The 27894-nt window shown below is 21.1% G+C and overlaps 5 protein-coding genes across 5 annotated transcripts; 2 read left to right on the top strand and 3 right to left on the bottom strand.

Annotated features, from left to right (window-relative positions):
- Positions 1 to 951: 951 nt before the first annotated feature.
- GCalpha (guanylyl cyclase, putative) lies at positions 952 to 12306 on the top strand (the record flags this gene model as incomplete). The annotated part of the gene is made up of 1 exon (XM_028676809.1): positions 952 to 12306. One exon carries the CDS (start codon positions 952 to 954, stop codon positions 12304 to 12306), a length of 11355 nt encoding a protein of 3784 aa, XP_028533261.1.
- A 1550-nt stretch (positions 12307 to 13856) lies between these two features.
- Positions 13857 to 14288, top strand: PRELSG_0936000 (conserved Plasmodium protein, unknown function; the record flags this gene model as incomplete). Its single annotated transcript, XM_028676808.1, has 1 exon — positions 13857 to 14288. The coding sequence occupies one exon, from the start codon at positions 13857 to 13859 to the stop codon at positions 14286 to 14288; it is 432 nt and encodes a 143-aa protein (XP_028533260.1).
- A 322-nt stretch (positions 14289 to 14610) lies between these two features.
- On the bottom strand, positions 14611 to 15281 carry PRELSG_0935900 (conserved Plasmodium protein, unknown function; the record flags this gene model as incomplete). The annotated part of the gene is made up of 2 exons (XM_028676807.1): positions 14611 to 14957; positions 15071 to 15281. The coding sequence occupies 2 exons, from the start codon at positions 15279 to 15281 to the stop codon at positions 14611 to 14613; spliced, it is 558 nt and encodes a 185-aa protein (XP_028533259.1).
- An 820-nt stretch (positions 15282 to 16101) lies between these two features.
- On the bottom strand, positions 16102 to 16482 carry PRELSG_0935800 (ubiquitin related modifier, putative; the record flags this gene model as incomplete). The annotated part of the gene is made up of 1 exon (XM_028676806.1): positions 16102 to 16482. One exon carries the CDS (start codon positions 16480 to 16482, stop codon positions 16102 to 16104), a length of 381 nt encoding a protein of 126 aa, XP_028533258.1.
- Positions 16483 to 17252: 770 nt separating this feature from the next.
- On the bottom strand, positions 17253 to 26867 carry PRELSG_0935700 (conserved Plasmodium protein, unknown function; the record flags this gene model as incomplete). Its single annotated transcript, XM_028676805.1, has 1 exon — positions 17253 to 26867. The coding sequence occupies one exon, from the start codon at positions 26865 to 26867 to the stop codon at positions 17253 to 17255; it is 9615 nt and encodes a 3204-aa protein (XP_028533257.1).
- Between the last annotated feature and the right edge of the window lie 1027 nt (positions 26868 to 27894).

Raw genomic sequence — 27894 nt, 5'->3', positions numbered from 1 at the left:
AAAACATAAAAATTAATATAAAATAAAAAATTATATCTATTTAAATATATAGTGTCTGTTTTAATTATAAATGATTTATTAATATTGATATTTTTAAATACTCCGAAAAAATACTATTGCTTACATGCAAAATTTTCATATTTTTTTTTTTAATTTTTTTCCCTTTTTTCCTTTTTTTTTTTTATCTTTTTTAGCATCTCTAAATTTTATTATCTTTTTTATACATAAAATTTTATTTTAGTTTTTTTTTTAAATATTACTCTTTTTTTTTTTTTTAATATTTCTTTCATTTTAAAAATTTTTTTTTTAAATACATAATCTAAAGAAAAAAAAAAAAAGAAAAAATGCATCTTTTATACATACAATTTATTTTAAGACGTGTTAATATATTAAAAAAAAAAAATATCTTTTATTAGTAAAATCCTTCCTTATTCCAAAAAACTAATATAAATAACAAATTTTTTGTATCCATTCTTGTTTAATTACTATTTACAAATAAAATAAATTTTTTTATTTTATTATTAAAAAATGTTTAATAAAATTTTTATGTATCTGTTTCTATAAATAGACATACATATTTGTTCTTTACATTCATATATTTCTTTTTTTAAAAACGATTTTAAATAAATATATATTTATTTATATATTTTTTTTTGTGATATATTTACATTATATGCAATATATTTTTCTTTTCTTCTCATTACCTTTTTATTTTAAATTGTTAAAATTAAAAATTTGTATACATTAATGTATAAACGTGCATATAAGTATGTTGCTACATATGTATATTGTATATATAAATAATTATACACATAAATATGTGCATAGACAAATAAATATATAAAGAAGGAAGTATAAACATATATGTATATAAATATATATATATTTATATGAATATGATAGTTCTTAGTAGATTATGGTTAATTATTTAGAATTATTGGAATAAAAATAATGTCAGAAAAAAAAAATAAGCAAGAGAAAACTAATAATCATTATAAAGTGAAATATTCTGGAAAACTATTTACTAACAATCTAAATATGAAAAATTATAATTTCAATGAAAATAATCAAAATGACTTCACAACGGCAGAAGCAGCATGGATAGAAAAGAAACAAAAATTATATAAAGATGCAAATAATCAGCCATTATGGCATTTTAGAAAAATTCAAATTAACCCAACCGATACAGATGAATTAATTAGCTTTCCTTCCAATAAAGTATCATCCAGTAAATATAGTACATATTCTTTTATATTTAAGAGTTTATATGAACAATTATTACGTTTACCTAATATTTGGTTTTTATTAATATCTATATTAGAATTCATACCTACTTATCAAAGCTTGACTAATTATACGTATTATTCAAAACACTCATCAATATTTTTATTGGTATTCTTTATGTGTATATCTATTATAAAAAATATATATGAAGATTCGAGAAGATCTAATATAGATTATCAAATAAATAATAGGTTATGTCATATTATAGATGGCCATAATTCTCAATTAAAAGCAGTTCGATGGATGGATTTAACTGTTGGTAATATAGTTCGATTAATAGAAAATGAAGAAGTTCCAGCAGACATAATTTTATTAAGTTGTAATAATACTGATGGATTAGTTTATATTGAGACTTCTCTATTAAGTGGAGAAACAAATTTAAATAAAAAATACTGTGTTAATGAAACTAGAAATGAAACATCTATATATGGAATATGTAACATAAAAGGTAGAATAATTTGTGAAAAGCCTGATAGTAATATGGAATCATTTAACGGGTCATTAAAGTTAGATGCTCATCCTCGCGCTACCTCTTTATCAATTAACAATGTTGTTTTTAAAGGTTCTCATATAAAGAATACAGACTATATTTTTGGTGTTGTAATATACACGGGAATTGATACTAAAATTATGAAAAATACTTTAAAAAATTCTTATAAGTTAGGATACGTTAACAAAGAATTAAATTTATATACCATTATTGCTATATTTTTTACATTTATTTGCGTTTTTATATCAGTATTATGCAAATGGACAGAAGATGATAAATTTAAAAATGGCTCTCATTTTTTTTTAATAACTGTGAAAGATAATTTATTTGAATCAATTATAAAATATATCCTATTATATTCAAACATTATTCCTATTAGTATTTTAATTACTGTAGACTTAATTTCAATCTTACAAAGTTTATTAATAGAAAATGACAATCGTATTAGTACTTTTGAAGATGAATCATCAGAACCATCTATCAACGATGAAAATGAAATTGTAGATTTAAGAATGAAGAAATCATATAATTTTTTTAGAAAATATACACTTTTTTTAAACAATTTTAGTAGAAATTTTCCTAAAAGTAAGCACTCATCTACTAATACAGAAGCAAATTCTGATAAAAGAAAAAGTTTCATAAGTAATTTTGATAAATTAAAAACAATTAAAAATTATTTTCTTAATGAAAACAATTCCAAATGTTCCAATTTACAAACAAATACTGTTTATAATAGGAGCTCTGTTGGGGAAAGTGATCATATTCTAAAAAACAAAAAGAATAGCCTTTTAGATAATATAAGAAATATTTTTAAAAAAGAAAGTGTAAAAGTGAACTCCAAATCAACTGATAATATTATTACATGCAGTCAAGAAAAATATGATAACATAAATTCTGTAAGGAATTTATCTGCCTATAACTCTTGTTTCAATGAATCTGATAAGAATGACGTGCTTTCTAAAGAATATGAAGAAAAAAAGAATATAAAAGAAAATGATAGTTATATAAAAGAAAAAGAATATAAAAATAGGAAAATAACATATAATATAAATAAAGGTAATAATAAGGGTATTCTCATAAATAATAAAGATTTTCATAAAAAGAAAAAAAATATATTTAATATAATTTTTCCGTTTTTACATAAAAAAAAACACGAAAACGGTACATTTCATAGTATAAGCCGATTAGAAAGAAAAAATGCAACAAATAAATATGATATATCTGAAAAAAAATCTGTAATAAATGATGATGATTGTGGATGGGGGATTTGCTTAAATTCTAATATGCATGGAGATTTGGGAAATGTTGATTTTATATTTACAGATAAAACAGGTACCTTAACAAATAATGATATGTCTTTTAACATGTGCTCTATAGGAGGAAGAACATATGGAAATAAAAATAAAATTAAAAAAATTAAAAATTATGGAAATAAATTTTCTACATATAATAAGAAACATTGTTATAATAATGATACTGATAAAAAAAAAAATTCAGAAGATGCATCATCAAAAAAAATATCATTTGCCGCACATACTAATAAGTATTATTTAGGAACTCATGAAATAAATGGAAGGAGAGAAAAAGATGATCATAAAAAAGAATTCATTACAGATAAGAGCGAACATGAATATAACAAGGGTTCCACTCAAGAAAATCAAATTAAAGAAGTCAATTATGACAAAATTAATAATAATGATTTTGACAAAGAAAGCATTAATGATAATAATAAAAATTGTCTTATTTATAAATCAAGCTCTTCATGGAATTATAAAAATAAAAAATTTGGTTATAAAAATGGTAATACTTTTAATAAATACCCATCCTTACAAAATTCTTTAACTATATCCTCATCTTTATCGTCAACATATTCCTCTTTTTCAGATGATTTTAATTCATCTAATTTTTATTCATCTTCTAATTTCGATAATTTTGAAATAAATAATGATATAAATAGCAATAAAGCATTTTCTGAAAATACAGAAAAAAACTATTATGTTCATTTGAATAACTTAAAAGATGAAAACAAATGGGAACAAAAAGTTTATTATAAAGATGAGAATGTGGAAGAATCAAATAATGATTTCTATTTTTTTGATACAAGTTACCAAAATTACATAATGCAACAAAAATTTGTAAAACCTAAAAATTTTAGGATAAATATGAACTCAGATTCCATAAAATCTAGATGCGATTTTAATGATAAAAGAATATACGATGATTTAAACGCAAATAATTGGAGAAGTTATTATATAGATGAATTTTTTAAATGTATAACTTTATGTAATGCTGTTACACCTTTTATTCAATTTGAGTATATAAGGAATAAGCATTCAATACACTTTCCTTCAAGAAGTTCCAAGGGTATTTCTAATAATATGGACAGGATTAATAATCCAAAACAATATTCTAATGACTTAAATAGAAGCAAAAATGATATAAATTTTCATCAATTCAATGAATACATTTTTGATCAAGGTATTAAAACAACAAAAAAAAAAATTTTTGGTGAAAAAATTGATAACTATGAAGATATACAAAAAATGAGAACTAGTAAAATGAAAACAAATGAAAATACAAAAAATTTATATTATCACAGTTCTATGGTTAATTTAAAAAATAGGAATAACAAAAAAAATAAGATGAAATCAAAGTTTTTTGATAAAAATTATAGAAAAAAAAAAAATTCTACCTCTTGTAAAAATGCAGAGATTTGTAAAGAAATAGAGAAAAATGAGGCAAATGGATGGAAAAAATACTTAAATATAAAATCAAATAAAAATCAATTATCGAAAATGAATAATGAAAAAGATGGTTCTTTGTTTTCAGTGAAAAGGCATAGTGCAGTTTCCTTTAAGCAAATATCAAAAGAGAAATCATCATTTTCTAATAGTTTTATATGCACTAAAAGCAATAATAAAAGGCAAAGAAGTGAATCTCGTTATTTAAATGAAAAAAATTATTATAACATATTATCTTTAAGTGAACAAAGCAATATAGAATGCGATGAAAAATCTCCAAAAAAAATAGGAAAAAACTATGGAAAATTTGAATGTGAATTAGATAAAAAAAAAGATACTAAACACATAGACAACAATGTAACAGAATCTAATGCATATTTAGATGCTATAAAATATCAATCGAGTTCATTAGATGAAGAATGCTTAATATATACCTCCAGTTATTTAGGTTACAGACTTGTATTAAGAAACAAAAATACTATGTGCATAGAAATAGATGGGCACTTTTATAAATGGACTATTATTGGAATTAACGAGTTCACTAATAGAAGAGGAAGAATGTCAATTGTTGTAAAGCCGGAAAATATGAATACAGGATCTATTTTATACGTAAAAGGTTCTGATGCTTCTGTTTTACCTTTATTAAATTTAAAATATAGCAGATTTTTAGAAAGAAGAAAGAATAAAAGGAAGAAAAAAAGAGAAAATAAAATTAAGCTAAAAAATAAAAATTCCAGAATAGAAGAATCAGAAAAAACTAAATCTTCAAGTCTTAAAAATATAAAAAACTTTTCCTTAAAATCCAGGATGAATGAAAATAAAGAATATGATAATCAGAAAATTAATTATAATTATTCAGATGAGTTCGGTATAAGAAAGGATTATGATGATGTAAATAATAATATAGAAAAAGATTTCTATACAAAAACTGAGCATTATAAAATGAAGGAAAGGTATAGAGAATTAGAAAAGCAGTTAAGAAAATTTTCTGTGCAAGGATTAAGATCAATGGTATTCGCATTTAAATATCTAAACGAAGAAGAAACTATTAAATATAAAAGAATGTATGATGACTCCTGCTTATCTATTTATAATAGAGAGCAAAGATTAGAGGATGTTGCTGAAGAAGTAGAGAATGATTTAATTTATTTAGGTATAACAGGGATTAAAGATAGATTACAAAAAAAAGTAACTAAAACAGTAGAAATATTAAATCAATCTGGTATTAGAATATGGATGTTAACAGGAGATAATGTAGAATATTCTTTACATATAGCATTTTTATGCAAGTTTTTAAATCCCCATACGAAAATATTCCATGCTGTGTTAGATAATAGTAACAGCAAAAAATTAAAAAGAGAAGGAATGGCATTGTATGAGTTATTTCATATGGAAAAAGAAGAGAAAAAACCTCATGAAAATTTATGTTTATTAATAACTGGAAAAAATTTGCAAACTTTTTTAAATCATAGTGATTTACAAACTCATTTTTTAAATATGGCATGTAGTTCTGATGTGGTTATAGCTTGCCGAATAACAGCAAAACAAAAGGCATTCATAGTTCGATTAATAAAAAATCGACTATATCCAACACCAAATACATTAGCTATAGGAGATGGAGCAAATGATATTGCTATGATTCAAGAAGCTAACATAGGAATAAGTATAATGACTTCTAAATGTATTATATCAGCAGGATATTCAGATTATTGCATAAAGAAGTTTTGTTACTTAAGAAAATTACTATTTATATATGGTTCTAAACATTTATATACTATAAGTATAATTTTATATTGGAATTTTTTCAAAAATATAACTGTTGTTTTACCTATTTTTTTTTATCAAGCTTATGCTTCCTGGAGCTGTATACAGATATACCCTGACTTATATACATTATTTAATATTTTTTGGGTATTTATACCTATTATATATTATATTTTCTTACAGCATAATTTAAATTATGATATATTATATAATATTCCTTTATTTTATGCATTGAGTAGAAGAAAGTATAATATGAATAGCCTAAAATTTTTACCATGGATAGTTGAAGCCATATTTTATTCTATGGTTGTATTTTTTTTTGCATATGCAGCACTTAAAGAAAGTTCTCATTTGTACAATGGAGAAGTTATTACAATAAATACATATGGTACCGTTTGCTTTTTGGGGAGTTTATTGATTTCTATTCTTCGTCTTTTTTTGGAAGGATCTTTGTGGTCACCTTCTATTGTTATTACTTTATTTGGTGGTTTTCTTTTTGTTTTTTTCCCATCAATAATTTTTATTTGTATTGCTTATGCTTCTAATGAATATATAAGGGAGATATTTAGACAAGCTTTTTTGTGGGGGCCATTATATATTCTCTTAATTCTTTGGTTTACTACATGCATTATTTCTTATATTTTTATTAATTTTACGAAAGCTATATTTTTTCCTAATATTTATAATGTTGTTAATCATTGGTTATATGAGCAATATCAAGAGAAGCATAATAAATATAAATATGTATTTTTCCCATCGAGTAAAAGAAAATTATTAAAGAAATTTGGTAAAAAATTTAAATGTAAATTTATAAGGAAAAAAAATAAAGAGTATCATCTTAAAATTACAAGAAAACATACTTCTCTAGAAAGCGCTTTTAAAAAAAGCACTAAATATTATAATAAAGATCAACAATCTTTTAAAAGCACATCTTTTTCAAAATGGTTTAATCAATCAAAAAATTCAAGGATTAGCGACATAAATAAATCCAGTGTTGATTTAGAATATAAAAATGATTTAGATGAAGAACAAAAACCTAAAGGAGCAAAATTTATTTTATCAGAACAAGCTTCTCATTCTATGGAAAAGTCAATATATATGAAAGAACTAAATAATAAAGAAAAAATAGTTAATAATGAAAAAGTTACAGACAAAGAAAAAAGGATTAAAAAGCAAGAAATAGGGGAAAAAATTACACAAGAGAAAAAAAGACATTTAAAAAAAGCATATACAGTAGATAAAGAAAGAAGAAAAATGAAAGAATACACAAAAGATGAAGGAAAAAAAGATGTGAAAAATGAAAGAGATAAAAATAAAGATAGAAAAAATAAGAGCGATCACAGAAAAGGTAAAAAAAATGAAAGAGATAAAAGTAAAGATATAAAAAATACTATGAAAAAAGATGAAAAGATAAAAGGAGACATGCAAAATATAGAAAAAAAGAAAGAAAATGAGAATGAAAAAATAATTAGTTGTATGGCATCTAGAAGAAATCAAAGTAATACTGGCTTATTAAATAAGAATAACATCTTTAATAAAGATGATGAAAACAAATATATTAAAAGTGAGGAAAAAAGCTTAGTTAATAGTTCCATAACAGAATATAAGACTGATTTAAAAGATAATGATGAAATTTTTAATGAAAAAGATTATTGTATGAATGATAATTTTAGTAATATTTCTAGAATTAAAGATATTAAAGAATCAAATTCTAGAATTGACGATTCTTTAATGATTGAAATGAAGAACTGCTTAAACCCATTAAAAAATACTTTTTTAGTAGATTTATTACCTCAGGGAAAAAGATTTAGAATTAATGATGAACATATATTTTTTAAAAATAATGAACGTATGGAAAATATACCTGATGCATTATATGTTAATACAAGAAATTATCACATAATACAAAATAGATCTGAATTTTATGATAATGAATCTCTTTCTGAATTTTCCTATACCAGTGCTGAAAGCTCAAATAATAATAAAAAGAAAAATGAAAATACACAAAAAGAAATCGTTAAGGTTAGTCATTTAATTAACAGGTTTACATTAGCATTTAAAGATATGCAGTTAGAATCAGGGTTTCAAATACATAAGAAAAATAAGTTTTACAAAACTTTCATACCTTGGTATCGCTTTATTTTTATCTTATTAGGAGTTTTTTTTTTGTATGTATGGAAATTAGAATCTACTTTAAGTGAAACATGGAATATATCATCTGATGCATCTACTGATTTATTTATATTAATTTTATCTTTATTATTAGAAGTAGTTTTATTATCTGCAACAGTTACGACTTTTTTTCCTCATATTTTTATAGAAAACTTTAACAAAATTATTAGTGCAGTGGTAATATTAATAATAACTCATCATGTTGTGAGTTATTCAATAACACACATAGATGGAGTTTTTCAAGCCGTGTTGTTTCCATTATATACATTTGTTATTTTAAGATTACCTTTTGTTAATGCGGTGTTATGTAATATTATTTTTTTAAGTCTTTTCATTATTAGATATAAAGGAGATCACTTTTTAGATAAAAAGGGTTTAGCTCACTATATTCCTTTATTTATTGGTGTTGATGTTTTTGTTGGTTTTGTAGGATATCGACTTGAATATAATCAAAGAAAGAATTTTTTATTAGAATATTCAGTAGAGTCATCTAGAAGAAAACAAAGAGAAATATTAAATACTATGCTTCCTCCTTTTGTTGTTGATGAAATGATATATTCAGATTTAAATGAAGAAGGTATACCTGTTTCATTAAAAGCAGAAGAAATTAACACAGTTAGCATTATATTTTGTGATATACATGACTTTCAAAACATTGTTGCAAGCATTGAGCCTACTAGACTTGTAGAAGTATTGGATAGGCTGTTTTTATGTTTTGATAAATGTACAGAGCAATTTAATTGTACAAAAATTGAAACCGTTTTTGAAACATATTTAGCTGCATGTGGTTTAGTAAAAAAGGAGGATAATTCTAATAAAGATGATAAAGGCCAAGAAGATGCTCATGATTCCATTGATTTTGCTTTATCTATTCTTCAGGTAAGTAGTCATATTAAATATGAAAAAACAAAGCATATGTTAAAGAAAATTGATTCTTATGAGTATAGTGATATTAAAAACCAAGATAATAACAATGATTTAAACGATGTAAATAAAGGAAAAGGATCAGATAGTAGGCCAACAAGGATTAGGGTTAAAATAGGTATTCATTCAGGAAGGATTATTGCTGGAGTTGTTGGTTCTAAGAAGCCCCAATATGCTCTTTTTGGTGATACTGTTAATACTGCATCAAGAATGAAAACTACTGGAAAACCAGACTACATTCATATGTCAGAAGCAACATATAATTTAGTTAAAGATGATAAAACATTAATATATGAAAAAAAGGAAACAGAAATTAAAGGAAAAGGAACTATGACTACCTACTTATTAACATCTGTTATTGGACTAAACTATCCATTTTTGGGAGAAAATGTAGAAAGTAAGAATCTATTTTTATCTGATTTTTATGAAGATAATGACTTAAGTAGTAAATTAAATTATGACAAAACTCAAAATATTTTAGGTTACTATTCCAATAGAAAAAGTCAAAATAATGAGTATAATTTAAATGATACCATTAATAATAATGATGTGTGCAATTATGATGCTTCCAATAATGAAACAAATAATGGTTATATAAATCTTAAAGATTTATCATTACATGATCTTCCTAATGAATATATAAAAGATGTTAATACTCATTACTATGAAATTATAAAACTGAGGAAACTTAAAATTGGTACAGCAGTAGGCTATCAACTAAAACAAAAGGATTTCTTTAATATGAGCTTTTTAAATTCTGGACTAAATAATGATTCTACAACAAATTTTAATCAATGTCTTGAAAATACAAAGGGCTTTGATGAAATAAAAGATTTAGAAGTTGGCATAAATAAATTATCATTAAATGATTCTATTTATTATTTGAATGAAAACTTGATCAAAAAAGATGGTGAAAATGAAAAAAAAATAGAGGATCAGGAGGAAATAGAAAATAATAATAGAAAAAATATTAGTAATCTTCTATATTTGAGAAAAGAACTTCATGATAATAATGAAGAATATTATAAAAATATTTATCTTTGTACTCAGAAGTGTAACAATTGTAGCGAAAGCTATTGCACTCCAAATAATTGTGTTAACTATAATCATGCAAACCATGTAAATTATCATAAAAAGTTAAGTAATATAAGAAGAAATTATTTAAAAGATAAAAGAAAGGATGCTAAAAAAGAAGATGAAGGAAAAAATGAAAATTCTAAGAAAAAGATATTTAACTTCTCAAAAATTTTACTGTATTTTTCAAATATATATGCTTATTTTAAGAAGGATAATAAAAAAAATGATAATTTATATAGAAGAGATAATAAAAAAAAAACAAAAAGCTTAATTGGATTAAATAGTGAATGGTTATTTTTGAAATTTAGTGATAAAAATTTAGAGGCTAAATATAGAGCACATTTTTATAGTAACAAATCAAATATAAATACAATTGAGCAAGCACTTATAATTTTTTTGGTTACTTTTGTAATGCAAACGTTAATTTCAAGTACGGTTTCTATAGTATTTGTTGATCATAAAAGGACAACACAAACATTGCAAATTAATTATTTTGCATATTGGTCAGTAAGATCTGTTTATACCTTTTTTGGATTTATGCTTTGGTTATTATTTCATTATAGAACTAGGCCGGAAGTTTCCTCTCTATTAAACATTAAATGGATGATATTTTTCTTAAATTTATTATTTATATCAGCAGCATGTGTTTTTTCTATAGCATATTTATGGGCCATATCAGAAGCAGATCAAACATCTTCTTATACTATTTGGATGACAAATGATACTATTGAATTTTTTTTTTATTTAGTTATATTGCATCATAATACAGGAATGTTATTTCAAACATGCATATTAGTTGATTTGTTATTTATTACAATGTCTTTAACATTTATAGCAACAAGTGTTGTTACAACAATAACGACTGATTCAACAGTTCTATTAATACCGTGGTATGTCGCATTTAATTTAATATCAACTTACTGTAAAGAATCAATTGATAGAAGAACTTTTTATGCCAATGAAAGTGCAAAGAGGACAGAAAATAGGGCAACGGAACTATTAAATGATATGCTTCCTAAACATGTATTAGAAGAATTTCAGCAAGATAAATTAAAATTGGCATATACACATGATAGGTTAACATTTCTGTTCGCTGATATATGTGGTTTTACATCATGGGCAAATGGAGTTGATGCATCTGAAGTTTTAACATTGTTACAAAAGCTGTTTGCAAAATTTGATAACGATAGTACAAAATATGGTTTATATAAATTATGTACAATAGGTGATGCTTACGTAGCAATAAGTGAACCAGTAACTGAAGATAATCAAGATTATGATCCTGCTGATGGTACTGAAAGAGTTTTAGAAATGGCTTATTCAATGATAAGGATTATTAAGGAAATAAGAGAAAAATTATATATTCCTAATTTAAATATGAGAATAGGATTACATTATGGTTCATGTGTAGGAGGTGTCATTGGGTCTGGCCGTCTGAGATATGATCTCTGGGGAATTGATGTATTAACAGGTAATCTCATGGAAAGTAATGGAATTCCAGGTAAAATTAATGTTTCGGAAACGCTTAAAAATTTTTTGTTACAACAATTTAAAAATAGATTTACTTTTAAACCACACACAACAGTTAGAGTCATTTACAAAGATGTTAATTGCTTTATTATCTCTGATAAAAAAGAAGTTGATTCATCTAATAATTCCAAAATTTCACATAATAGAAACTATATACTTAATAAAAAACTTAAAAGACAACACTTTTTAGGAGCCCATCATTTTGAAAATAGAAAATTTGGTGCTTTAACAAGAGCTCATAATATAAATGCCTTACATAATAAAAAATCATCTAATAAAGATTTGTATTATGTTAACGTTGATAATATGGAATCAGATTTATAATTTTTTCGGATATGAAAAAAAGAAATAATACATTAAAATAAAATAGAAATAAAGTAAAATAAAGTCACTGTATAAATATTTTTATAAATTATTTGTAAATTTTATTTTAGTTCTATAAAATCTTAGAATATTTTATATTTAATCATAGGAATTTTTGTGTTTTAAAAATATATTTCTGTTTTTTGTTTGTAAAGTATTTCATATACACATTTTATTAGTATTTTATGAATAATTCATAAAACTAATATATTATTCTCATTTTATTTATTTTAAAATAGTACATCCGATACATAATTTTTATAAGTATGATATGAAATATATTATATATATATACATTTATTTATTTTACTTTTTAATTTATCTTTTTTTCTCGTGCACATGTTTTTCTTTTTTTTTTTTTTGGTACTTATATTTTTTTCTTTGGCATCTTAATATCACATTCATCCGTCATTTTTTTTTTTAATTTTTTTTATTTTTTTTTTAAATACCTTTATTTTTCTCTTTTTTTTTTTTTTTATTCCCTTTCTTTTTAAATTGTTATGTCACAAAATTTTCCCTTTTAAGAATTTTGTTTAAATTTATATTGAATATACATAGTACTTTGTTTAAAATTTTATTGAATTTATACATTTAATAATTTACTTAAATTTCATTGAATATATGTGTTATTTTTTTTTTTTTTCTTTTCTCCCTCTTTTAAATTTTTTTTTAATAAAATTGATTTCTTTAAAAAATAGAGTATTTTTAATGAAATGAATAAAAAAATTCAAAGCAGAAAGGTTCAAGAATTGGCTGAACTGCTTGTTTCGTTAAAACAAGAAGAAATTGGTTCAAAATTAAACATTTTAATATAAAAATATATATATTATAATATTATATATTTTGATATTATTAAAAATTGACTTTAAAAAGATATTATTATGCCTAATATAAAATTATTATATAATACTTTTATAAAACTAAAATATATTTATAATAAAGAATAATTTTTTTTTTAATTTTTTTCTAATCTTATTTTAAAACACATTTTTTGAAAATTATTATAGCATATTTTTTTTATTATTATTATTTAAAAATTCTGTATATGTATGAGTTTATTATGTGTAACATGCTATTTTTCTTTTTTATTACCTTAAAAATTAAATAACTATACATATTTGTATATATATTTATGTGTAAAATGATATGAAAACATTTTTATATACCAACTTTTTTATTTTAATGTGATTAGATGAATTTGTGTACGTATTTAAAGATAGAATATCAGCAAAACCAAAGTTCTCAAAGAAACCATTTGAAGAAATTAATGCAGTACAAGCTCATACCAAACGATTTCCAAGCCCAATAAGCTTATACTATAATAAAAAAAATATAATTTTTAATTTTTATTTTAATTTATTTGAAACATTAAAGACAACCCTATTTTTTGTAAATAATTCATATAACTTTTTTTTTTTTTTTTTTAAAGTTCATGTCTATTCGTTTCACTATATTTTAACTTATTTCCTTTTTAACTTTTTTTTTTTTTTTTAGTTTAACAGAAAATAAAAATGAAAGTTAAAAAATATATATATAAAATATATAATTCCAACATTATTAATTCATTTACTAGTAGTATATGTGGAACATTAGCTTCTGTATTTTTTAAGAAAGCATCTGATTTATCATTTTTAAAAAATAATTTTGATGTAATTAATGAAGATTTTATCATTCAAATTTTATTAAGGATCATTTATTTTTTTTTATTTTTTTTTTTTAATATTTTAATGATTAAGTACTACCTCTTATTAATGAGGCATTATTCTGCTTTTTTCTCAACTGTATTAAACTTTTCATTTAATTTTCTTTTAAGTGCTATGTTTGGTATAATATTTTTTAATGAAAAAAGAAATTTTTTTTGGTTAGTAGGACTAACACTTATAATTTCTGGATTAGTACTTATTATGAAAGATACAGAATACGAAGAAAAGAAAGATATATGAATTTCTATCTAAACATTTTATAATTTTGTGTGTATAGAAGAATTAAATTATGTTTTATTATTTTTTTTTTTTAAATTTAAATAATAAAAAAAGTAAAATAAAATAAATATAATAATATTATAATAAATTATAAAAATTGAAAAAAATTATATAAAAAATAGGAAAAATTATAACGATGGAATTTTTTTTTTTATAGCTAATTTACAAAATAATATTTAATTAAAAAATAACAGGTGTATAGTTATTATATTTTAATAATATTTAAAAAAAAAAATATTAAAATGAAATTTTTAGACTTATTGAAATAAAAAAAGGAATATTTTTAAACAGTGTTTCTAATATCATGTAATTGTTTATCAATACCTGCCATAAGCAAAAAAAAGACAACAGTGCAAACTATAGCAACAATTAAGTGAAGAGCTACTAAAAAAGAATTGGCTGAAAAAAAAAGCACAGCTTTATAAGAATTACAATCATCGTGTATACTTGAAATGTTTACAAATATAACATCAATTATAGTATACAAAACATAAATGCCATAACAACTAGAACCGACATCAATTATTGCCATGACAGCTGACACTAATGCTACTAATGCCCATTCATGCTCTGTTCCCCATTCTCTACAGCTTATTATAGAAAAATAAGGAGCCATAATATTTGATGCTCCTTAAAAGAAAAAAATCAAACAAAAGATTTATTAGCATTTTATAAATTAAGAAATAAAATATATATAATTTTTATACATAAAAAAAAAAAAAATTAATATCATATTTTTTCACCTATGGATAAAGAGAAATTAAATAATGAATTAATTAAAGCAGAGCATTGTAAATCAGACGCTTTTGGAAATAAGAATATACCATAAGATAAAATAGATAAACATATATACAGCATCATTAAAATAATTAACCATTTACGAACTGGGTTGTATATTAAAGGAGCAACACCACCACTTAACGGACGCCCACATATGTAATTAAAAATTTTCATTTAGAATAAGAGATTAAAAACAGCATTAAATAAAAAAAAAGAAAAAAAAAATTTCTATCTTTTTTTATAATTCTTACACAACCTGATAATGTATTATATACTTTTTCTACTTATGAAAAAATTGGAGAATTGGAAATTTATACTATTCTAAAAAAAATATGCACGTATTTTTTTATGCAGAAAATCTTTATAGTTTTATTTTTAAATATTTTACATATATATTTTTAAAATTAATACAGGTATGTATATGTATAAAAAAAAAAAAGCCTGAAACAAATAAATTTGTACATTGTATTGCATGCAGATTAATCTTCAAAAATTATACTTTGTAAAAAGCATTTAAAAAATTTATTTTTTATAATATAATTCATTATAGAATATTAAGAAAAAAAAAATAAATAAACAAAAACATACAAAAATATGTAAATTTCTAAATAATTATATATATATTTTCTTTTTTTATGATAAAAGAAAGTTTCTTGTAAATTGTCTTTCTCTGTTTTATTTCTTTTTTAATTAAACTATATTTCTATATTTTATCATATATCATTTTTTGTTATTTTATGCCATTTATTTCATAAAATATTAAATTTATATATATTTATTTTTTTAAAAAATGAAAAGATAATTTTATTATGTATAAAATATTATATAAGCAATATGAAAAATTCTAAATATTTTTAAAAATATACATATAATAAATTTACTTCAGAATAATATATTAACTTTGTAAAAAATAAGAATTAAATTATTTTTAAGTACTATATATGCATTTAAATGTTTCATTATTTCTTTTTATTCATTGCTATATTTTCCTTTTCTAACCACCATGCAATGTTGATAAAAAGCATATTTTATCATTATTCTGAATTTTGTAAGAATAGGTATCTAAAATCTCCCAATCATATTCATTAACTAAAACAATAATCCCCGGTTTTATTTTTGCTTTATCATTTAAATTAAAATTAGAATATTCAGTATTGTCAACTAACACTTTGCACATTTTTGTATCATTATTTGTAGTTACATAATCAGAAAAAACATCCTTTCTTTCTACTATTATATTATTTCTCACATATGCTATTAAATTTTCAAAATTAAATTCTTCAGATTCTATTTCAAATGATACATGGTTTTTTGACTTGTTTGCTAAATAACTTTCTAAGCCACCCAAAAATTTTAATTCTATTTTTGTTTTCATACTTAATATTCTATACTTGAAAAAAAAAAATTTTTTAAAACAAAAACATTTATTTTTCTATTAGAATTTATAAATTTGTTTTCTGTATCAATAAAATTATATTCATAAAAATTTAATTTCCTATTTATTAAAAAAAATGTTTATTCCATTATTCTTTTTAATTTTAATTTTTATAAAATGCAAATTTTTTTATTTTTTTTTTTAGTGCTATAATTTTTTATATTATTTTTGTGCAAATATTATACATGAACTATTCTTTGCGAAATAAAAAAAAAAAAGTAAAATAAATAAATGGAATAATATTTTGAAATTAAACTACGTAACTATTTACAGTTTTAATCTTATTATTATTGCTTATTAATTTTTTTCTTCATATTAAAAATTACAAAAAAAAAAAAAAATTGTATTAATATGTAAAAATTTCTATATATAAACACAAATATATTTAAATTGAATATTATATATAAATATTTGCAAAAAGAAAATTCACAAAAAAAAGTATTAAAATAAACAAATTTTGTAAAACTACAAAAAAAAAAAAATTTAAGTTTATTTTTAAAATTTATGTCTAATAATTCAAAAAAAAAATTTTGTATTTTTCATTCAGAAGATATAAGCTATATATATATACATATATAAATGGATATTTTAACAAAATTACTTTATGGGAATAGTATAAAATACAAAAAATAATGAAAATTTATAATGCAAATATAAAATTATAAAATAGTTAAAATATATTTTATATAATAATCATACTTTTATTTTTATCACAAAATTCCTTGTTTTTTTAAAGATTCTCTAAAGCTAGTCAAAGACTTACGTGCTTGCGATTGAAATATATTGCTTTTTTCTCTTCTATTAAAACACAAAGGATCTTGTACAGTACCCTGAATTATATTTGAGCTGTTAAATATATTACTTGCATTACTTAGACAGTTATTTAACTTAGTTTCTTTTAAGTTATTTTGATATTTAAGTGAATTATAGTGAAGGTTACTTGAATCATCAAAATTGATATCTCCATTTTTATTTAAATCTATATCTAACATAGTAAAATTATTGTTATTTTCATTTAAAAAGTTTAAATTTTGATTGATATATGTATCACTTGAAGTGTTTCCATTTAAAATATTTTTTTTATTTTTATTAATGATATTCGATGTAGCTTCTTCGCATTTTTTTTTCTTATTGCAATTTGAATTATCTACCTTTTTTGTGCCGTTAACTGAATTATTAAGAAAATTTTCTTTTGCATGATCAATTTTCTTTTTTTTTTTATTCTTTAAATCTTCCATACTTTTTTCAGATTTTCCTTTGATTCTGTTATAATTTGTGACCAAATTATCAGTAGTACTATTATTTAAAATAGTGTTTTTATTAAAATCATCTGATTTTCCAATATTTTTGTTTAATATATTTGATTCACTTTCATTGTGTAGCCTTAAATTATTATTATTATTATTTAATATTTTTTTTATCTCACATCCTTTTTTATTACTTTTATTTGTTTTATTAATTAAATTGTTAGCATTGAAAGGAATAAGAGATTTCATATCTTCTAAAACTTTATCTGCATAAGTTGACATATCTCTTAATCCATTTTTTTTATTTCCCGAATAATTAAATATTTGTGTACTCATTTTTGGTCTTAATTCAGTACATCCATTAGTCAAACTTTTGTTTGTTTCATTTTTTTTAATGTTCATTGAATTAGACTTTTTCATACTATTTTTTAATATACTCTCTTTGTTGTTTATTCTATTTTCTTTAAAAATATGATTGCTTGATTTTTTATTTATATTATTTTTTTCATACACTTTAGCATCTTGTTGTATTTCATTAAATATATTATTACTAATATTATTCTTATTTAAATCATTATTTATAATATTTTCATTATTTGTTATATTTATATTTTCTCTGTCTAACAAGTTATAATTTAAAAATGCATTATTATAACTTGGAGAATATTCTTTTTGTTTCAAAGCATTAATATCAAACAAATAAGAATTATTTAATTTATTAATCTCAGAAATGGTATTACTATTATTGTTATTACTTATATTATTAGAGAACATTAATGGATTAACAGCACGAATATTTCTTGCAGAATCATCATTTAAATCATTATTCATTACATCATTATTAAAATTATTCATTATATTTTTATCTTTATTATTCTCTAGGTCAATTTTTAAATCATTATTTATTATATTACCAATAATATTATTATTTATGCTATTACTTATATTAATGTCTAAATCATTTACTATGTTATGATTATTATTATTATTATTATTTATATTTATATTTTCATTTAATAAATTTAATTTATTATAACTATTATTAGAATGACCAAAATTATAGTAATTCACGTTATTAGTTAATTGCCCATTCTCTAAATTATTATTTAAATTTTGATTAATAAGTGAACCCCCTAACTTATTTAGTGCATTTTGTGAAGAAAATTTATTATTAACTATAATATTTTGATTAACATCTTCAATTTCATTTACGTAATTTTGATTTAATAGAAAAGTGTTTAACAATATATCATCACTTAAATAGTTTCCGTTATTTACAATAGATTTGCTTTTTTCACAAAAAAGAAAATTATTTTTTTCATTAGGAATAAAATTACTCACATTACTCCTATTAGCATAAGCATAATCCTTATTTTTTATATTTGCATAACTTATTTCATTTTTATCTACATTATTATCATCAGCATTATGTCCATATATATTTTCTTTTATATTTTTTAAAAATTTTTGAGAATTGTTGTCACTGTTATCATCTTCTATTGTTTCAAGTGTATTATTAAAAGTCCCAGAAGATAATGATATTGAATCACTTAAAATCATCTTTGTTTCTTGTCTTTTATTATTATAACATTTATGTATGTTATTTTTAGAACTATTTCCTTTTTTTATTTTAGTTATGTCTAAATTTGATATATCTTTTGATAATTTCTTGTTATGTAATTCTTCTTCTATTTTGCTTTTAACCAATTTAGAAATACTATTTACTAATAAATTTAATTTATCATTATTCCTAATATATGGGGTTCTTATATATTTTTTTTGTAAAAATGACTTATAATTTTTACTTTTTTTATGGCAACTATTTTTATCAAATATGTTTTTCTTCTTATTATTTTTATCATGAATGCCTTTTTTTTTATTACTTTTTTTTGATTTCTCTTCTTCTAATAATGTATTTTTCAATTTTATATATGGAAATATTTCATTATTTTTTAAATCAATAATCCAAGCTTCTCCTTTTTTATTCTCTTCTTTATTTAAATTGTCACGTTTTTCAATTCCATATATATTATTAGTGCTACTTTCAATTATATTACTATTTTCGAGAATATGAATTTCTTTCATTCCTTCTCTCTTGTAATATGTTTCATTTTTATTATCATATGAATTAGAGTTCAATTTTTCAAAAGTATTATTTTTGAATTCACTGTTAAAAATAGATATGTTATTTTCATTACTTAATTTGTGAATTTTATTAGAATCTTCACTTTCTATTTTTTTAATGCCATTTATGCATTCATTACTTTTTAAACTATTTGCATTAATGTTTTTAAAATTCCCTTCATTATTATTTAATGAAAATTTACTTACGTTATTATTTTCAATTTGTGATTGTACTATTTTATCATCTAAATTATTTATAAATGAGTTTCTTAAATTGCTTGAATTACTCTTTATTAAATTATCTACAATATTTGAAGTGTTCATATTACTCATATTATTTGTGTTATTCGTGCTATTAATATTATTCATACTATTAATATTATTCATATTATTAATATTATTCATACTATTAATATTGCCAATATTATTCATACTATTAATATTATTTATACTATTAATATTGTCAATATTATCTATATTATTAATATCATTCATGTTAATAATATTGTCAATATTATTCATATTATTCATGTTATTAATATTATTCACATTGCTCAAAGTATTCATTTTATTTATGTTGCTTATATTATTCATAATATTTTTATTGTATAATTCATTATAAATATTGTTTTCATTTCCACCTACTGTTACATTATTTGTATCATAACTCAAAAAGGACATTTTGCTATTTTTTTGATGAATGTTATTATTATGTAAACTTCTCTCGTTACAAAATTCATCTATTTGTTTTTTCTTTTCTATATAATTATTTGCATTATTATTGAATACTCTTATTTTATTTGATATATATAATTTTTCCAAATTCTTTAAATTCATTTCATTTGATGCATAATTTATATTTTCTAAATTTGAAATCCTATCATTAATAATATTGGTATTCAAATTATTTTTATTATTATTTATATGACTCTGATCGTTATGTGTAAATTTTTCACTTTTTATTTGGTAATATTGTTCCCCCTTATTTCTATAAAGTACACTTTGATTTAATGTATTGCGTTTTTCGTTTGCTAAATTATTACTAAAATTGTTTACAATTTCATCATTTAAGTTATTATTTATGACTATATTATCTATTTTCTCATTAGAACATTTCTTCTTATAAAACATACTTTGTATATCTTGTGTTACATTCTCAATTTCAAAAATATTATTTATGTTAACATATTCATTTTCATTATCCAATAAATTCTCATAAATATTTTTCTTTTCATTTTTTAGAGAATTATTCTTTTCATATTGTGAACCATCATATTTTAATATTTTGCATGCCCCTCTTTTATTTTTTTTTATCATGGAAATTTTATTTGCATTGCTATTATAACCATTTTCAGTATCTTTTATAAAACTTTGTTCTTTAAAATTTGGTTTATCATTTGTTTTAATTATTCTTTTTATTTTACTTTTTTTATAAATATTTTTCCCCATATTATTTCTATTATCGAAACTACACGTGCTTTTATCATAAGTCATATTACACGTATCCTCTTCGGCATGGCTTATATTGCTTGAACATTTTTTTATAATTTTTTTTTTAATTTCTTTTGTTATAGTATCATTAATACTTTTTTCTTTAACATTTGTAATTTTTTCTTCTTCTTCAGAAGTTTCTTTATCTTGATATTCTATGCTACCTTCACTATAATCATCTATTTCTTCCTCGTATTCCTTCTCATGTTCTTCATCGTATTCTTCTTTATCATCTTGGCTATCTTTCTCTTCATAATCATATTCACTACTTAAATCTTTGAATTCTTTTTCTTCTCTTTTATTTAAGAAAATTATCTCCTCTTTGTTATTTTTCAAACATAAATTTTCAGAATTTTCTTCATTTGATTTAGTTGATTCGTAATCAGCATTATTATGGTTATGATTTTTTAATTCATCCAATGAAATGTCTGATTGTTTATTTTTCCTTAAAATCTGTTCATCATATTTTATTTTTAGTTTTTCCAAATAATTAAGACATTTTTCATATTTTTTTTGTAATTTTTTGTTTTCCTTTATTATATTTTTAATTTTATCATTTAATTGGATTGTCTGATTATTTGATGTTTTTAATAAAGTATTTAGCAAATTTATTTTCTTTTTCTTTTCCTCTAAATTATTTTTTAATATATTTATTTTGTCTAAATATACTTTTTCAGCTTCTTCTTGCATCATACCTACATTTTCATTACTATTGCGTATATCATTTCTTTTATTCGATAAAAGACTTATTTTTTTTAATTTAATATTATTTTCTTTTAAATTTAAAATTTCTTCATTTAAATGAAAATTTTCCTCCTTTAATTCATCAACACTTCTTTCTAAATCTCTTATTTGATTTTCTTTCTCCTTTATATTACTTTTTAGAAGGTTAATTTTATCTGAATGTATATTCTTCTTATTTCCAGTTAATAACATTTCATTCATTTGATTAGTATCCATATTTTCACCATTATTAGATAATATAATATTTCCTTCTTTCAATTTCGCATTATTCTCGTTTAAATTAGAATTTTCTTTGCACAAATGAATATTTTGTTCATTTAAATTGTCCACATTTTTCTCTAATTTCATTATTATGTGTTCATATTCATCAATAGCAGAATTTTTTTTATTTAATAATTTCTTTAGCTCTTCATTTTCTAATTTTAAAGATTCTGCTTTTTTAATTTCATCTTTTAAAATATGCAATTGCGTTTGCAATAAATTTATTTGCTCTTTCACTTTTTTTTTATCTGGAATTTGACATTTAAACTCTTCTAATTTATTATTTAAATCAATATAAGTGAGTTCATCTTTTTTATGTGTATTATTGCTTGATAAGGAAAATTCGTTTTTATCTATTTGAGACTCTAGAGCTATTATTTTTATATTTTTTTTTTTTAAATCGTTTTTCATATTTTCATTTTCTTTTGACATATTATTTAATTCCTCATGTAGTTTTTCAATATGTCTTTCTGTAGCTAAAAATAAGTTATCCTGACTTTCTTTCAATTTTTCAATTTTTATGTAATCATTTTTTATTTTTTCTTTTTCGTTATATAATTTTTCAATTCTTCTTCTTAATCTTTCATTATGTGATTTTAATAAAAGCATTTCCTTTTCAAATGATTTCAAAGACTCAGCTGTTTCAACAGTTGTTACACTAATAGTTCTCTTCTTTTTTTTAGAATTTGCACTTAGATTTGTATCATCTATTTTATTGAAATAACTATGATTATTATTTGTATATTCATATTTATCTTTTAGCATTAATATAGCTGTTTCGTCATTGCTCTCACTAAAATTATCATGACATGATTTAATTTTTTCTAAAATTTTTTCTTTCAAATCATGTATTTTTTTCACTTCATTATATTCGTCTATACTTAAATTATTTTTTGTATCAGAACATAAATCATTCTTTGATTCAAAATTTAAATTGTTTTTAGAATTATCAACTTTTTTTTCTTTACCTTCACTATTAAAAGAATCCATATCTTTACTTAAATTTTTAAAAAAAACAGAATCTATACTTGTTTTTTTGCTTAACATATCTTTTTTAATATATAGATCAGTATTGATATCTTTTATATCTGTTTGTATAAAATTTTCTATTTTTCTTGCATTTTTAGTTTGTATTTCTTCATTTCTAAAATTTTTATCCACCGTCTGAGTATTTTGGTCGTTTTTCAAGAGATCATTTGCACATTCTTCAAATTTTATTTTTTGATTTTGATTCTCTTTTTTTAACGAAGTTATTTCCATCATATCTTTTCTTTTTGTAATATTTTTTTCATTCTCAACAAAATATTCTAAAATCTCATTTATTGAGCTCAAATTAATACTTTTTAAATAATTTAAAAAAAAATTTATTTTTTTATTTTTTTCTTCTTCGTCTTCTATTATTTTTTCCTTTTCTTTTTCTTTCTTTTCAAAATATTTATTTATATCATATTTTCTTTCATTCTCATTAAGATTATTCTTAATATAATTTTCTCTATTTTTATTTAAAATTTCTTCATTAAACTTTTCATTATAAAGATTTATTTTATCATAAATATTAGATATACTACTATCCTCACCTATACAACTTTTTCTGTCTAAACAGTTCTTGTGATTAGAAAAAAATTCATTTCCTTTATTTATATTATCACTGTTCACAAATGAGTTAAATAATACGTTTTCATTATTTGAATGATTTATATCATTAATTTTCAGTTTATCATTGAATGGAATATTTGTACCTATTGAAATGTACGAATCATTTAATTTTGTATTGTTTTCATACTTCCCACACATTTCTGTTCTAATATTGTGTGAATAAAATTCATTAGCTGAATTGTAATTTTTTAAGGCACCTAAATCGTTATATGGATATTTCTGAATCATTTCTATATTACAACTATCCTTTAGCATTTCATTTTGTATGTTAGATAATAGTTTAGTTCTATTTTTAATATTAAAACTATCTATATTCAGATTTTCACTTGTTCCATTCAATTCCGTATCACTATTGTTATTTATATCTTTATTATATATATCTTTTTTACTGTTTATAAAAATATTATTATTTAAATTTATATTATTAAAATCGTTTTTACTTCTAATAGAATCATAATTTTTACAAAAATTAGAATTTTCACTTATATCGTTATGCAAAACAACATTACCATTTGCTTTTTTACACTCATTAACTGTTTTGTTTATATTTATTTCTTCATGAACTTCTTTGTGCATATTTTCATTATATTTTTCTTTTCCCTCCTTATTCTTTTGATATTTTTCCGCGTAATATGAAATATCTTTTGGTATTTCATAACGATTTAATATTTTTTCTTTTTCTAAATTTTCATTTTCAGATTTTTTAACGTCACATATAATATTTAGTTTTCCATTTATATCATTATCATTATTTTTCAAGTTTTCATTTTGAAAATCGTTAATCTTTTCATCAGTTTTCCACCACTCAAAATTTATTTCTTTCGCAATATATTCATTCAATGAGTCATCATCTTTTTCTACATAAGCATTTATTTTTTTGTTATTATTATGTATGTCATCACTAATTTTATAATTGGCGTCTTTTTTTTTATTATTAAAGTCATTGTTAGAATTTTCATTGATTTTGAAATATTTCTTTTTATAATTTATAACTTCCTTTTTTTTATTTTTATTATTATTTCCTTTTTCAGAGGAAATTTGTTTTTTAAATATTTTCTCTTTTCTCATATTTCTATTTTTTTTTTGACTATTAATGTAAAAGTTATTTGTATCATTTTCTTTATTGTTCCTTTTTGAAAATTTTTGTTTTTTACTAGATTCATTTTTCAATTTTCCTAAAAATTCATTTTCTTTTTTATCTTTGTCATTATTTTTATTATACATATAATTATCGACTCTTTGATTAATATTATTATCACTTTTGTTATTAATTTCATTTTCTTCATATTCACATTCATCTTGCTTTGCATACATATCTTCATCAAACTCTTTCCTTTCTTCTTCTTCTTCTTCTTCTTCTTCTTCTTCTTCCTCTTCTTCCTCTTCTTCTTCTTCTTCTTCTTCTTCCTCTTCTTCTTCTTCTTCCTCTACTTCTTCCTTTTCCTCTTCTCCTTCCTCCTCTACTCCTTCATCTTCCTCTTCTTCCTCCTCTACTTCCTTTTCCTCTTCTCCTTCCTCCTCTACTCCTTCATCTTCCTCTTCTTCCTCAACTTCTTCCTCTTCTTCTTCCTCCTCTACTTCCTTTTCCTCTTCATCCTCAACTTCTTCCTCCTCTACCCTTTCCTCTTCCTCTTTACTTAAATGTAGTTCTTCTTTACATAATTCCTCTTTGTCCTTGTATGTATTGCATTCATCTTCACCTTCATCTTTTTTTTCATTTTTTTCTCCATTTCTGTATGATTCATTACTTATTCTTTTTTTCTCTTTTGCATTATCGTACTTTTTATCTGTATTATTTTTTATTTTTTTTAATGTTGTCTTTTTTTTTATTTTGCCTCGTCTATAATCTATCATTCCTTGCTCATATATGTTATTATTTATGAAATTAATCTTTTCATTCAGATTAATTTCATCACATTCATCAGATATTTTATTAATTAATGAAACAGAATTTTTAATTTCTTTTCCTTTTAATTTTTTATGTTTTGTATTTTTAAATTTATTTTTATTTTGAATATTCATATTTTCTACGTCTTCATTATTATAAAAAGAATTATTTGCAAAATAATCTTGTTTCATATTTCCTAATTTATTTAATTTATTTACTTGTTTTAGTCTTTCGTGTTCTTTTTTTAAAGTATCAATATCAACTTTTTCATCGTTAATATCATAATACAAACCATTCATATCTTTAAAAGTTTTTGGTTTAAGAAAATGTTTAGTAGCATCATCATAATTATCTTTTATGCTTCTAAACACACTTAAATTATTATACATATTATTTGTTAATTCTTCTCTGAAGTTATAATTAATATTACTAGAAATATTATTCTGTGTAAAATTTTCTAATGATTCATTCTCTTCTAGAGTTTTAACATCTTCATTTATATCATCAAATATATATAAATTCTCAGTACTTTTATGTAAACGCTTATATTCTTTTTCTTCTGTTTCCTCTATTTTTTCTTTTTCATCTTCTTCAGATGAATTACCAAATCTAGGGGATCCAATCTCTTTTTCTGATTCATCATTTTTTATATATTCATCTTCTGAATGCGAACTTTTTGCAGTTTCTTCAATATCATGAAAACTTTTCCACATTGGTTTTTCTAATTTTTCTTTTTTAAAATTTTTTAAGTTATGATTATAGGCATAATAAGGTGCTTCTTTTATTGAAACAACTCCTTCAGATTCAGAGTCACTATACCCAATTTTACATGAAACATCTGAATGAGTTTCATAATCATTTAATCTCTTTTTCATTACTTTTTGATAAAAATCAAATTCATAATTTTTGTTCATTTTTTTAAGTAATTTTCTTTTTTATTTTAAACATTTATATATTAATATTTAAAAAAAAAAATATTCCACATAAAAAAATATTTTATATAATTAATAAAATTACTTAAATACAAAAAAAAAAAAAAAAATAATAGAAAGTACACTACGTCCTATATTATTTTCATATATATTTATAATTGAAAATTTAAAAAATAGAAAAATTTATATATGCATATAAAGAAACATTAATACAAAAAAAAAGACTAAAAATTATTTATATTTAATATATCATCTTAAAAAAGTTTTATGATTCCAAATATTAAAACAAAAAAAAAAAAAAAAATATAATAACAAAGAAAATAAAAATAATAATGCTTTATTTACATAATTAAGCATTTTCGTTTTTTGTAAAATTTATAATTTTCATTTAAAATTTTTTTTTATATTTATTTTCATACTATAAAAAATTTAAAAGATTATTTAGATCATTGTTTAAATTTTTTCATGAATTAATCTAATTTTTTTTCCCCCATTTTTCGATTTTAATATGTGTAAGAAAATACATAAAAAAAAAAAAAATTAAAACAAACAAAATATAAAAAGGAGCTTTTATAATCACACGCATTTATCAAATAAAATGAAATATAAAAAAAAAAAAAATACACATGCATTGTAAAAAGTACAAACGTATTTCTTATAATTAAAAATTTAATACGTTTTTTTTTTTTTTTTTGTATGCAAAAAAAAATATTTTTAAAATAGAATGAAATTTTCCTAGCATATTTATTTCTGCATTCTAATTTTTATAAAATATTTTAGTTTAAACAAAATTCATTTTATAAATATTTTTCTTTTTAAAAAGTGAGTTATTTCAAATATAGTAGTTGATATATTAAAATGCACTACATGCTTTAAAGAAAAAAAAAAAAAAATGCACTAAAAAATTATATAAAAATACAAAAAATATTTAACGTATTAGATTTTTTCTTAATTATAGGATTATGATAGATTTTATTTTAATTTATCTTTTTATTTTAGATTGTTCTTT

Source organism: Plasmodium relictum, assembly GCF_900005765.1.
Source record: "Plasmodium relictum strain SGS1 genome assembly, chromosome: 9".
Classification (NCBI taxonomy): Eukaryota; Apicomplexa; class Aconoidasida; order Haemosporida; family Plasmodiidae; genus Plasmodium; species Plasmodium relictum.
The sequence above is the reverse complement of the archived record's forward strand: the minus strand, read 5'-3'. Positions and strand labels throughout refer to the sequence as shown.